General features: G+C 46.4%; 1 protein-coding gene across 1 annotated transcript; it reads left to right on the top strand.

The window, feature by feature from the left end:
• Positions 1-9,297: 9,297 nt before the first annotated feature.
• Positions 9,298-10,131, top strand: LOC119308744 (dirigent protein 2-like). The gene has a single exon (XM_037584884.1). The coding sequence runs from the start codon at positions 9,359-9,361 to the stop codon at positions 9,854-9,856; it is 498 nt and encodes a 165-aa protein (XP_037440781.1). The 5' UTR covers positions 9,298-9,358; the 3' UTR covers positions 9,857-10,131.
• Positions 10,132-14,102: the final 3,971 nt, after the last annotated feature.

The following is a 14,102-nucleotide window of genomic DNA, read 5'->3' on the forward strand; positions in this document are numbered from 1 at the left end:
CGGGGGGCGGCGGGGCGACGAGGTGCAGCGGGGCGACGGGGCGCGGCGGGGCGACAGGGCGGCAGGGCGATGGGGCGGGGATGGCCAGCGGTGGCGACAGAGGAGATCGAGGCGGGCGCACGCGAGGGAGAGAGAGAAAGAGAGAGGGGGGAGACGGCTCGGCCCGTTAAGTGGGCCTTCTTTGTCGTCCGTTAGCAGACGGCAACGAGGGCCACCGTTAGGGCTGGCCCACGTCTCCTCTTTGTCGTCGGCAAGTAGACGACAAAGGACTAACACTGACGTCGGCCAGCAGACGGCAAAGTAATCACCTCTTTTGCCGTTAGCTAGCTCACGGCAAAGAATCTGACCTAGCCACACCGTGCCCTGTGGGGCCCACCTAGCTCTTTGTTGTCTGCCTTCTAGATTTTTGCTGTCAGCTGGCCGACAGCAAAGAAGCAGTTGACGGCAAATAGAATTTTTGCCATCTACACTTTCTTTTCCGTCCGCTTTGTGGAAGCGGATGGCAAAGAGCCTCTTTGCCGTTAGCTGGCCGACGGCAAAGACATGACGGACGACAAAATGACAGATTCTAGTAGTGCGTGTGGCTAATTATCTTGGTATACCTCCACATGAAGATGATAGGGAGTTGCCTCCCACTTATACCTCCACAGACGTCGCGTTGTCCATATTACTCTCCCTTCTCCTACCCTTTTTGATTACCAGGTAAAAAGAAGATATGTTATAACCAGGGAGGAGGCAACCGAGTAAGAGAGGAGGATGGAGGCAGCTCGCCGCCATGCCGCAGCTCAGGAGGCATTGGCTGCTGCATCTCAGTACGACCCCAGTTATAACTTCAGATATCAGCCAGGCTACCCTTGGCCATAGACCAACTTAGGCCAAAAGCCTAAGCTTGGGGGAGTACGTATTTCTCACCGACGTTACATTCATGTTCACACACTCATTCTAGTTGTCGGTGCTCATACTTTTTCATTGTACTATCCATGCTAGTTTAATTTCTTTTTCTAGCTTTCTTCTTGTGTGTTTGATAAACCTTAAGAAAAAACAAAAAAATTAGTTAGTTTAATTTCCATACTTGTAGTAATAATTAAAGGAAAACCCAAAAAGATTTCTCGTTCTTGTTTTGCTTGTTGGGAGCTTTCCCGTGTAAATATTTTTATTTCTCTTCTATCCTTTGGGGGTCGAGAGGAGAAGACCATAATGAAAATGTTTAGTGGCTCTCATATGCATGATTGATTGATTTAACTTAGAGCCCATATTACTTTGTTTTCTCCCTCGAATTGAATGCTTGCAGATTCCAGCTTAGTCCAAATGCACGTGCACTATTATTATTATCCACATCGTTCGGTCGTGCAAGTGAAAGGCAATAATGACGATATATGATGGACTAATTAAGATGAGAGAAGCTGGTATGAACTCAACCGCTCTTTTGTTTTTGTAAATATGATTAGTTCATCATTCCTGATTTAGCCTATTATGAATAAACATGTTTGCAATGACAATTAGATATTATAGTTGCTTATGACATGCTTAATTAGCTAGGAGCTTATACTGGTTTACCTTGCGTGCCAACATGCTATTAAAATGGTTGTGATATGGTATGGTAGGGTGGTATCCTCCTTTGAATGATTCGAGTGAATTGACTTGGCACATGTTCACGCATGTAGTTGAAACAAAATCAACATAGCCTTCATGATATTTATGTTCATGGTGGATTATATCCTACTCATGCTTGCACTCGGTGTTGATTAATTTTAATGCATGTTCATGACTGTTGTCACTCTCTCAGTTGGTTGCTTCCCAGTCTCTTGATAGCCTTCACCTGTACTAACCAGGAATACTGCTTGTGCATCCAAACTCCATAAACCCCAAAGTTATTCCATATGAGTCCACCATACCTTCCTATATGCGGTATTTACCTACCGTTTCAAGTAAATTTGTATGTGCCAAACTCTAAACCTTCAAATGAAATTATGTTTTGTATGCTCGAGCAGCTCATGTATCAACTAGGGATGTCTGTATCTTTCATGCTAGGTGGGTTATTCTCAATAGGAGTGAACTCCGCTCCTCATTCACAAGAAAATGGCTGGTAACCGGGATGCCCAGTCCCATGCTCAAATCAAATCAAAATAATTAAACAAAACTCCCCCAAGATTGTTGTTAGTTGGAGGCACCGTTGTTTCGGGCAAGCCATGGATTGATGCTTGTTGGTGGTGCGGGAGTATAAACTTTACCATTCTGTTTGGGAACCGCCTATAATGTGTGTAGCATGAAAGATATCGAGATCTCATAGTTGTTACGTTGACAGTGAAAGTATACCACTCAAAATGTTATTCATCTCTATTTTAAAATCGAGCTCTGGCACCTCTACAAATCCCTACTTCCCTCTGCGAAGGGCCTATCTATTTACTTTTATGTTGAGTCATCACCCTCTTATTAAAAAGCACCCGCTGGAGAGCACCGCTGTCATTTGCATGCATTACTATTAGTTTATATTGGGTATGACTATGACTGGATCTCTTTTACCATGAATTGCAATGTTTAGTCAGTCCTTGATCTTTAAAGGTGCTCTGCATTTATGTTTTGCGGTCTCAGAAAGGGCTAGCGAGATACTATCTTGTTATATCATATTATGATTGTTTTGAGAAACTGTTGTCATCCGAGATTTATTATTATTGCTCGCTAGTTGATTATGCCATTGATATGAGTAAACATGAGACCTAAGTGTTATTGTGAATATGGTTAGTTCATAATCCTTGCTGAAAACTTGAATGTTGGCTTTACATATTTACAACAATAAGAGCAAACAGAGTTTGTAAAAGTTTTTTCTTTATCACTTTCAGTTTGTCAACTGAATTGCTTGAGGACAAGCAAAGGTTTAAGCTTGGGGGAGTTGATACGTCTCTGTCGTATCTACTTTTCCAAACACTTTTGCCCTTGTTTTGGACTCTAACTTGCATGATTTGAATGAAACTAACCCGGACTGACGTTGTTTTCAGTAGAACTGCCATGGTATTATTTTTGTGTAGAAATAGAAGTTCTCGGAATGACCTGAAAATCCACGGAGCAACTTTTCAGAATTAATAAAAAATACTGGCGAAAGAAATAGTGTCAGGGGGGGCACACCCTGTTCATGAGGGTGGGGGGCGCGCCCCCTCCCCCTGGGCGCGCCCCCTGCCTCGTGGGCCCCCTGGATGTCCGCCGACCTCAACTCCAACTCCATATATTTGCTTTCGCGGAGAGAAAAATCTGAGAGAAAGTTTCATCTCGTTTTACGATACGGAGCCGCCGCCAAGCCCTAATCTCTCTCTGGAGGGCTGATCTGGAGTTCGTCCGAGGCTCCGGAGAGGGGGATTTGTCGTCGTCATCATCATCAACCATCCTCCATCACCAATTTCATGATGCTCACCGCTGTGCGTGAGTAATTCCATCGTAGGCTCGCTGGACGGTGATGGGTTGGATGAGATTTACCATGTAATCAAGTTAGTTTTGTTAGGGTTTGATCCCTAGTATCCACTATGTTCTGAGATTGATGTTGCTATGACTTTGCTATGCTTAATGCTTGTCACTAGGGCCCGAGTGCCATGATTTCAAATCTGAACCTATTATGTTTTGATGAATATATATGAGTTCTTGATCCTATCTTGCAAGTCTATAGTCACCTATTATGTGTTATGATCCGACAACCCTGAAGTGACAATAATCGGGATACTTCTCGGTGATGACCGTAGTTTGAGGAGTTCATGTATTCACTATGTGTTAATGCTTTGGTCCGGTACTCTATTAAAAGGAGGCCTTAATATCCCTTAGTTTCCATTAGGACCCCGCTGCCACGGGAGGGTAGGACAAAAGATGTCATGCAAGTTCTTTTCCATAAGCACGTATGACTATATTCGGAATACATGCCTACATTACATTGATGAACTGAAGCTAGTTCTGTGTCACCCTATGTTATAACTATTACATGAGGAATCGCATCCGACATAATTATCCATCACTGATCCAATGCCTACGAGCTTTTCACATATTGTGCTTTGCTTATTTAGTTTACCGTTGCTACTGTTACAATTACTACAAAACTGCTATCGTTACTTTTGCCACTGTTACCGTTACTTCCATACTATTTGTTACTAAATACTTTGCAGCAGATACTAAGTTATCCAGGTGTGCTTGAATTGACAACTCAATTGCTAATACTTGAGAATATTCTTTGGCTCCCCTTGTGTCGAATCAATAAATTTGGGTTGAATACTCTATCCTCGAAAACTGTTGCGATCCCCTATACTTGTGGGTTATCACTGCCGCTCTGCCGCCCAAGGCGCCTCTGTGCGATTAGGCCATCTCACCCCAGCCTTCATGGACCGAGCAGAGGGGAGGAGATTCCCGCCGCCATTTGGGCTTTGCCAGCGGCGCCGAGGGGAGAGGTGTTGTTGGAGGTTATTAGTCTGTCTTCATGGACTTTAGTCAATAACGCTCGTTAATTCCTATTCCTACGCATATACGTCGGGTGTAGAACTGCACGCACTAATTAGTTCACCCAAAAGCTCAAGCTAATGGGGAACGGTGGGCTATGCATTTATATGTCAACATTTCCCCTCACGTGTGGCTCCCGGAGGCCTAAACATGGACTAAAAGTGGGCTACAATTTAATTGCACCAGCCGGGTCTTGAACTAAAGACCTCTTGGCTCTGATACCATATAGAATTGCACGCGCCAGCCATTTCACCCAAAAGCTCAAACTATGCGAGAGGATCGTACATTATACTTCAACACTCCCCCTCACGTCTATGCTCCTTTGGAGTTTATACAAGGGCAGCAAAAGCGGGGGCAGGCCCCAATTATTTATTGTGTTTACTGGGTCTTGAACCCTGAACCTCTTGGTTGTAAGTTTATGTACCTAACTAGTTCACTCATAAGCTCAAGCTATGGTAGAGGGCCGAACATTATACTCCAAGACTCCCCCTCGCGTTTATGCTTCTTTGGAGTTTATGATGTGGGTGGCGGAAGCGGGGGCAAGCCTCAACTAACTGATCCAAAGGTCTGAAGTGATAGAGAGAGCCAGGCAATGTACTTCAACACCCCCCCCCCCTCACGTCTAGGCTTATTTAGTCTTTAGATGCCAGATTTATGTAGACCGCAAAATCTTTTTTTAATACTACGTTGGCAGAGTATTACTCAAGACCTCCTAGTTCGAATAACATGTTAAATTAATGCTCTAGCCAACTCATTCAAAAGTCCGAACCATGAGAAAGGGTCGGACATTATACTTCAACATCGATGAAGAAAACATGGCAGTGGGAGCGGACAGAGATGTAGTCCTCTAGTGGCGAGTAGTTGTGACGAGCTAAATACTTTTTTTATAAAGGGAATATATTAATATCACGGATACCAATTGCAGCCAGCCTCTGCAACTACCCTAAAGGCATTACGGATGCACACAGCCAAAAAGAAGAATCTAGAAAAGGAAAATCCCTGCTACAGAGTTCCAGTCCTTACAGTAGCAGTACAACAACACCAAAACAACACATGAATTCCAAGTTCTCCAAAAACACGCCTCAAAGAAGGTAACAATGCACAAGCACCATCGTCGCCCGATCGTAGATCTTGGGTTTTCACCCTGAAGATAGTCCCCGCTCTCAAAACAATGCCTTCAACAAGGTCCTTGCTAGGCACAACCAACTAAGGCCAGACCTTGGATTTTCACCTTGAGAGGTAAGACTTTGAACTGCACCTGTGTTGTCGCCCCCACTTACATACCACTGCTACAAAATCTGAAACTCCAAGCAAGTTCCTCATCGCCACAAAAGCTCCAATTACCATTACGAGTCCTCCGATCTCGGCTTCCGTGACATTCTCCGCCTCTGACTTCAGCATGGAATTAAACATGTCCCGTGATGGCAACAGATAGCAGAGCTTCGCATCGCTCCCTCCTTAACGGAGAACCAGTGGGCACGACTGAATCCCATCCGATCCAGCAATTTCCACAGATAACGCGCCCATGGGAGTTCGCTGGCGGAGCCTTCCGGAACCCGACACTCCGACCAGCTCAAGAAGGACACGCGTCAGACAGATCTTCGTCTTGTCACTTGAGGAACCCTAGGACCGCCCCCTTAATTCAGGCCGAGCCCGCGGCCCCCACGCCGCTGCGGCACCGTGGATCAAATTAGAGGAATCAGCAAGCACCAGCACTTCGACCGACGACCCAGGGATGCGCGGATCTCATCGGGAGCAGCAGGGGCGCTGGGAAAGGGCGCCTTGCCAGTAGCCAATGGCGTGCCGCCGCGCCATGGAGGAGCAGGCCACGCACCACCGCACCGTCTGAGCAAAGCACCAACACCATGATCGGTCACCGCCTCGGCCTTGAATTTGAGGGGAAAACGCTGCTCCGAGAGAGAGAGCTCGCCCCGCCTCCGTCGTCCATGGCAAGGGCTTAGCACGGTCGCCTCCGACCATGATGATGAGGGGGAGGTGGAGGGCTGGGGCTTGTGGTGGCCGGCAACTGGTGGGTCTCCCCATGTCGCCCGAGTCCATGGCCACAATTTCGTCGTGTGGACATGTTGAGAATGAAGCACAAGTACTCCATCCGTCCGGAAATACTTGTCCTCAAAATGGTTGTATCTAGACTTATTTTAGTACAAGTATTTCCGGACGGAGGGAGTAGTATATAGTATATTTTTTCTGCCGCATCTTTTCACTGGTCTTGCTCTCTATTTCGATCCAGAAAACAACGACGGAAACAAAAGATTCGGGGCCCTGGCACGACACCTCACTGTCACTGACGTGCCTTGTGCACATTTGTCTGTTCGCTGGATCCTCCCATGGTACAATGGCATGCAAAGTGTTAAAGTAAACTGATTGAGAATGAATCTCTGGATTTCATTGATGATGATTGGGGTATATATACCCTCTCAACAGTCGCCAATTAAGGCGGTAATTACAAAGAGACGTATCCGTACGGGCACATGCGTCCGCACGGAACAGGAAAGGCGGTGGACACACACAACCGTCTAATGACGGTTCTAATTACAATTAATCCTAATTAATTTTATTCCTAACACTCCCCCTTGTACAATGCCTGCTCCTTGCATCATCTTTGTAGGCTCCTTGTATATACATTATCCATCTTGAGAAATCCATCGTATAGTCTTTAAAGTCTCCTCCAAAAACCCTGTGGGAAAAATATGAGGAGAATAGTGTAGATATGTTGCTAAAACTCTTTTAAACCCAGTGGGAAAAATAATAAGGAAAAAATGATGCAACATATAATGATTATTGTCTCTTGATAACTCATATGAGAAAAACCTTTGAAAAAGAAAACTCATCAATAAGTTTAGAGAACAATTAATATGTCTTGAGTACTTCCTTTAGAAAATGCCGGTAGGGAAAATAGGAAGTATGACATATCATCTTTGAGAAGATATTGCCTCATTAAAAACCATTATGAGAAACTATTAGAGAAAACTCATAAGGGAAAAGAGTGCGATATGATATGCCATTGAAAACTCCTTTAAAACCCAGTGGGAAAAACATAAGGAGAAAATAATATGGCATATATGGACACTTGTGTTATTTTGTCTCGTTAAAAAAACCTTTATGAGAAACCATTAGGGAAAACCTCATGAAGGGAAAAAAAGAGTACAATATATGTAATCTGATGATTACAGGTTATAGTTTGGAAGATGACTCCCCCTGAACTTTGCAAACTTGAAGGATGTGTCATACAAATTCCATTGATATGATCATGACATTATTAATAATCTGTAGGATTTTCAAAGTATGTTGTTTGCATATTGTTTCCTCACTTTCTATAATTTGTGAGGATAAGTAATTTTCGAGCAATGTGCTTTATGATATTGCTCTTCATATAACCTTTAAGTATTGAGTAACACAAGTGGTAGTGTCTTGATAAATCAAGTTATGTGATTCTGATGAATCTCAACCACATGATTTTGAATGTGGTTAATCATTCTGCTAAGCCATGCATATTTTGCAATGCTTTTAGATAAAGCAATTATGTCAAAATGATAACTAGAAATAGCCATTAATGCTCATTTAGATGACTTCCATATAAAGGCTATTCCTGCAAATTCAGTCATTGATACGGCATTGTTGGGATCAAAGAAAGAGCCAATATCATTATATCATATCATGGTCATATCTTGTATTTCATGATGGAAATATCCAAGCTTTATTGTGAGCTTGAGATATAAGCTAATATTTCTTATATCGGCCATATACCTTTTGTTGTGGGTTGCACTCTGAACAAAGATAGCAAATTTAGTGTCAGGCCTGAAGTAGTTTTGCAATTATATGAGTGCTTTGACATTAGTGAGATAGAACTTCAGGTCCTGATATCACTTCATTATCACCCCTAGGTATGAATGGATTTGTACCCTATTAGGGGTACTATGACCATATTACATGTCTTTTATTGGTTTGATATATCCACATTGAACTTCTCATATATGTCTTGGATATATGTAGACTGATATGTATTCTTGAGAGAATGCTCAAGTTGTAAGCTTAAGCTAAATTTGGTTGAAGTAAACTGATTGAGAATGAATCTCTGGATTTCATTGATGATGATTGGGGTATATATACCCTCTCAACAGTCGCCAATTAAGGCGGTAATTACAAAGAGACGTGTCCGTACGGGCACATGTGTCCGCACGGAACAGGAAAGGCGGTGGACACACACAACCGTCTAATGACGGTTCTAATTACAATTAATCCTAATTAATTTTATTCCTAACACAAAGAAGGCAAATGACAAGAAGACGCGCATCACCAGACAAATTACTGAACAGATTAGCAACTGTACTCGCCATCAGTTACGTACGTACCATGCATTTGGTGCCATGAACATCTTACAAGTTACAATCACATCATTTACGTACCCATTTTGTTGGAGATTAACATATAAGTGAAATATGGTCGTTCGTAGATCTCGATCTAGTCCATTACGAGAGACAATACTGACAAGACAGCTCACCCAACTGCATAGCGATCTACGGCCAGCAATGCATGGGCACCGACGCAACCACCGCTCTTTCGTGCATGCAATGTACATACAAACTTTCTCCGTTGTTTCTTGAGAGGCATCAACCAATTTTTTGTTCTACATTTAAGTGCAAATAATCGAACGTGATAATTAAAACCTAACGCGCACACCGCAACTGGATCGACAAATAATACACCACATGTCCATTATCAAGGACCAACCAAGGGACCATGGACCCGCAAATCTCCAGTACCACAAAGGCAAATCTACTGTTTTTTGTATATAAACAACAAACCCAAACGTGCTGCATCAGGAGTGATACGTACTAGCAAGCGCTGTTGTGATCCACTCATCCCGGCCATGGCTTGCTTCAAGCTCAACCCCACGTCCTTCGCGCTCGCCGCAGCCGTCGCCGTCATCCTGGCGGTGGCGGCGCCGCGGCCGGCGGCCGGGGCGTCGGCGCACCTGCACGTGTACATGCACGACGTGATGGGCGACAGCGCGATGATGGTGGTGCGCGGCCCACGGGGCAACTTCGGCAACACGGTGGTGATGGACGACGTGCTGACGGAGGGCACGTCGGCGTCGTCGGCCGCCGTGGGGCGCGCGCAGGGGCAGTACATCGTCGCCTCCTCCAAGGGGGGGTTCGAGCTGATGGTGACCATGAACGTGGTGCTCACGTCGGGGGCCTACGCGGGGAGCTCGGTCACCGTGATGGGGCGCGACGACACTGGCGTGGCGGTGCGCGAGCTGGCGGTGGTCGGCGGCACGGGGCAGTTCCGGATGGCGAAAGGCTACGTGCTGTGGAAGACCGTCCGCCCCGACCTGCTGGAGCTCGACATCTACGTCAACCCATGAGCCACTGCCCACTGCCCACTCGGCCGACTCAGCGTGCATGCATGCGTCGGTGACTGCTGGCAGCATTACCTAAGTGTTGCGCGTGGTCGTTCAAAATAAAATGAGTGTTGCACCTTGTGTTACAAAGCGCTACGTGGATGTTTGTGATAGTATTGTTTTTTGTGTTTCTTATCTTGTCATTCTTCTGTTGGTCTAAGTGCAATGGATTGTGAGCACCTGTCATATGTGGAGGCTGCTCGTTTAAATTAAATAAACATTTTGCAACTATACAGTAATAATCAAGCAAATAAATCATAGCTTTTTTTTTAGTTTTAGTTCTCATATTATTACTCTAATTCATGTTTCATCCAATCAGTTCTCATTGCCCCTAAAAGGATGGCGAGTACACGCCGCCTTGGGGCTTTGTCGTGCGAGAGTGCCATCCGAGTTGTTCGTTTCACGCCCGGCCTTGCTCCAGCCGCGGCAATGTCTCCCTAGCACGCTCCGCGCCATCCGATATCGGTGGTTGCCCCGCACCTGACCGATTTTCCTTTGGGATCCTCAACGAACGTGATTTTTTTTTGAGAGTACGTCAATGGCGTACCATATTTTTATAGAAGAGAGAAAATGATAATTACAAGAGACCTGCGACAGATGCAAACATCGGTAGCCGGTAACACCACACCGAACGCAAAGCTAAGGTCAACTCCTCACAAATCTATCTAAACCTCTGACACCTACACCTGCACGTTTCAGCTCTTCTAACTCCTCAAGAATCCATCTAGCTAACTCTCTTGATCCCTTTATTTGCTCCGTCGATGGAAAACTCTCGTGTTTCTCTGTTTCCAAAGAGACCAAGCAGCCTCGATAACGAACGTGTCGAAGCCCTCCTCTCCTTGCCTTGGAAAGTGGTTCTAACTCTCATCCACCATTCAGCCAAAGTGTCGCTCACTGACGGTGCAGCCACATTCAAATGTAGCGTATCAAGGCACGTATGCCAAACCCCTCGCGCGTAGACGCACTGCACCAAAATATGCTCTGCGTTATCCTCTTCCTGCAGGCACGTGTAACAAGGTGAGGGCGTGTTCTGCAAGCCGTGCCGCGCCCTCCTATCCGAAGTCCACAACCTGTGTTGCACTGCCAACCAAGCAAATTTTTTGCATTTTAGCGGTGCCCAGCTGCGCCAGATCCCATTGGCCGTGGGGGAGCGTATCCCACCCTGACAGAGCTGGGTGTAGGTGGATTTCGTCGTGTATGCACCCGATCGATCATGTGGCCAAGTGAAGCGATCCTCCTCCTGCTCGTCTCTCGGCGCCAAAGCTATTGCATGACTTGCAAAAGCGCTCCGAACGAGAACTGGAGCTGCACATCCAGCGTCCAACTCTCCTCCTGTAGGGCCTGGGCAACCGTCCTGTTGTTCCTAACTTTAGCGCACACTCCTTGGATCAGTGTGGGCGCGATGTCCTTAACTGCGAATCCATGTATCCACCTATCTCTTCAGAACAAGACTTTGTCCCCTTTGCCAACCGAGATGCTCACCAAACTGTCGAACACCCGCCTTGCATCATCATCCACCAGCATGTGCAACCCTTGCCAGGGCCGTAGCTGATCCGTCCGCCTTAGCCATTCCATCTCACTCTAAGTGCGAGTGCCTCAAGTTGAAGATTTTTCACACCGAGTCCATCGTAGGGCATGGGCATGCATATTGTATTCCATGCTCCTAGGCATTGACCCCCATGGACTCGATCTTTCCCAGCCCAGAAAAAGGCTCTCATCCAACTATCAATGTCCTCAAGGACCCAAGCCGGCGCCTTCATGACCAGAAGATGATGAACTGGCCTGGCCGCCACCACAGACTTCACCAGCACTAGCCTCCCCGAGCGTTGCATGAGGCCTCTCTGCCATGCAGGGATGAAGTGCCTCACTTGATCAAGCAATGGCTGCCATTGCACCTTTGTAAGTTTCTTCACCGCGAGCTGCAAGCCGAGGTATTTGCAAGGGAATTCACCCATGGCACATTGCAACAAGCTCTCCACTCTGATTCTGTCATCTGGGTCATCTGTAATGAGGATAGCCAAAGATTTCCTGTAATTAACCTTGAGCCCCGAAGCTTCTCCAAAGATATCCAACGCTCTCCTGACAAACTCCAGCTCGAGTCTGGATGGTCGCACAAAGACGACATCGTCCGCATAGATAGACAATCTTTGCATTGCCGAAATGCCTGTGTAGCTGCTCAACACGCCCTCCTGAATGGCCTTGACAACGATCGCCGTAAGCGCCTCCATAGCAATCACAAACAGCAGCGGAGAGACCGGGTCCCCTGTCTGAGCCCTTTAGCATGCCAAATTCTCCTCCCTGGAACTCCATTAACCAGCACACACGTGCTTGCAGTCATCAGAAGAGCTGCCATCCTCGCAAGACAAAGGGGGCCAAATCCTTTAGCCCGCAAAACTTCAAACAGAAACGGCCAGGAAAGGGAATCGAAAGCTCGCGTGATATCCAACTTGAGGAAGACACCATGATTCTTCCTGGCTCGAATTTTCATCGCCACTTGCCTCACGAGCAAGTAGTTATCATGAATACTTCTTCCCCTAATAAACGCCGATTGGTTCACTCCCACCAAGTCGGGCATGCGCCGGTGAACTCTGTTTGCCAGCAGTTTGGCGAAAAGCTTGGAGAAGCTGTGCGGCAAGCTGATCGGCCGGAAGTCCCCTACCTCCATCGCCTCCGGCTTCTTAGGAATTAACACAATTAGGGCTCGGTTCAGTTTGGCAAAACCCCTACTATCACCCACAGCGAGCTTGGTCAGCGCCGCCATGATGTCGCTTTTGATAACTGGCCAAGCCTTCTGGTAGAACAATGCATTGAAGCCGTCTGGTTCCGGTGCTTGATCCGGGTGCATCTCCTTGATGACCCTCCAAACTTCCTCTTTCGAGAAGATGCCTTCCAAATCTGACAAGTCTAATTCTTCCATCCCCAAAAACCTCAAATCCAAAGTGTGCCTCCTCGCTTGGTCTGAACCCAGGAGATTTTGGAAGGCATCCGCAAAAACTTCCTCTTTTCGGCACTGTTCCGTAACTACCTCGCTGCCCACTCGCACACGAGGAATAAAGTTCCTCGCACGTCTACCATTTGCCACCGCTTGTAAGAATTTGGTGTTTGCATCGCCCTCACGTATCCATCTATGCCTCGATCTCTGTCGCTTGATTGTTCTCTACAGTGAGGCTAGCCCGAGCAGGGACAGCTTGAGAGTGTGCCTCAGCCAGGTTTCTAACTCTGTGAGCCCTCTTGACTCCATTGCTTGATCCAACCTAAGGATGACCAGCGTCGCCACCGCCATGAGCAGTTTGACGTTACCTACTTTCTTCTGATCCCAAGCCTGGAGCGCCGCTCCCGCATTTCTGAATAGAGCGTCAAGCCTCTTGAACGGGTCCACAATCTCAGGGTCACAAACCCATGCATCCTTGACTGCTTGCTCGAAGCCCTCAAGTTTGGGCCAAAAAGCCTCAAAACGGAAGCGCTTCTTGGGCCAGAAGGCTGCACTGGCACTAGTAGAAAAGGGGCCAATGGTCCAGGCCGGTCCAGCCCATTAGTCCCGGTTCAATCCAGAACCGGGACCAATGGGGGCATTGGACCCGGTTCGTGAGCCCCAGGGGCCGGCTGGGCCACGTGGGCCATTGGTCCCTGTTCGTCTGGACCTATTGGTCCCGGTTGGCGGGATGAACCGGGACCAATGGCCCTCGCTCCTGGCCCACCACCATTGGTCCCGGTTGGTGGCCTGAACCGGGACCAAAGGACGACCATTAGTCCCGGTCCGTTCCACCAACCGGGACTAAAGGGTTGGTCCTCGTTGCGGCCAAAGTTTAGTCCCACCTCGCCAACCGAAGGGGAATCAGACCGGTTTATAAGCCCCTCCCTCTCTGCCTTATTGAGCTCCTCTGAAAATGAAAATAGATGCCCTTATATAGGGAATTTAGCCTAAATTCATACGAATTTCTCTTGAAATTTGTTATGAATTTAAGTTGAATTTCCTCTATAAGCGCATCTATGCTCATTTCTGAGTAGTTTTTTATATAGTTTTTTATTCTTTTCTGCTATTTTTTTTATTTCTGAGTTGTAATAAGTCATTAAAAATAAGCATCTATGCTCATTTTTTAGTACAGTTAATCACAACTATTTTTTGCATCTATGCTCATTTCTGAGTAGTTTTTTATATAGTTTTTTTTTCTTTTCTGCTATATTTATTTTTTTCTTTTTATTTCTGAGT

Source organism: Triticum dicoccoides, chromosome 5B (assembly GCF_002162155.2).
Source record: "Triticum dicoccoides isolate Atlit2015 ecotype Zavitan chromosome 5B, WEW_v2.0, whole genome shotgun sequence".
NCBI classification, from domain to species: domain Eukaryota; kingdom Viridiplantae; phylum Streptophyta; class Magnoliopsida; order Poales; family Poaceae; genus Triticum; species Triticum dicoccoides.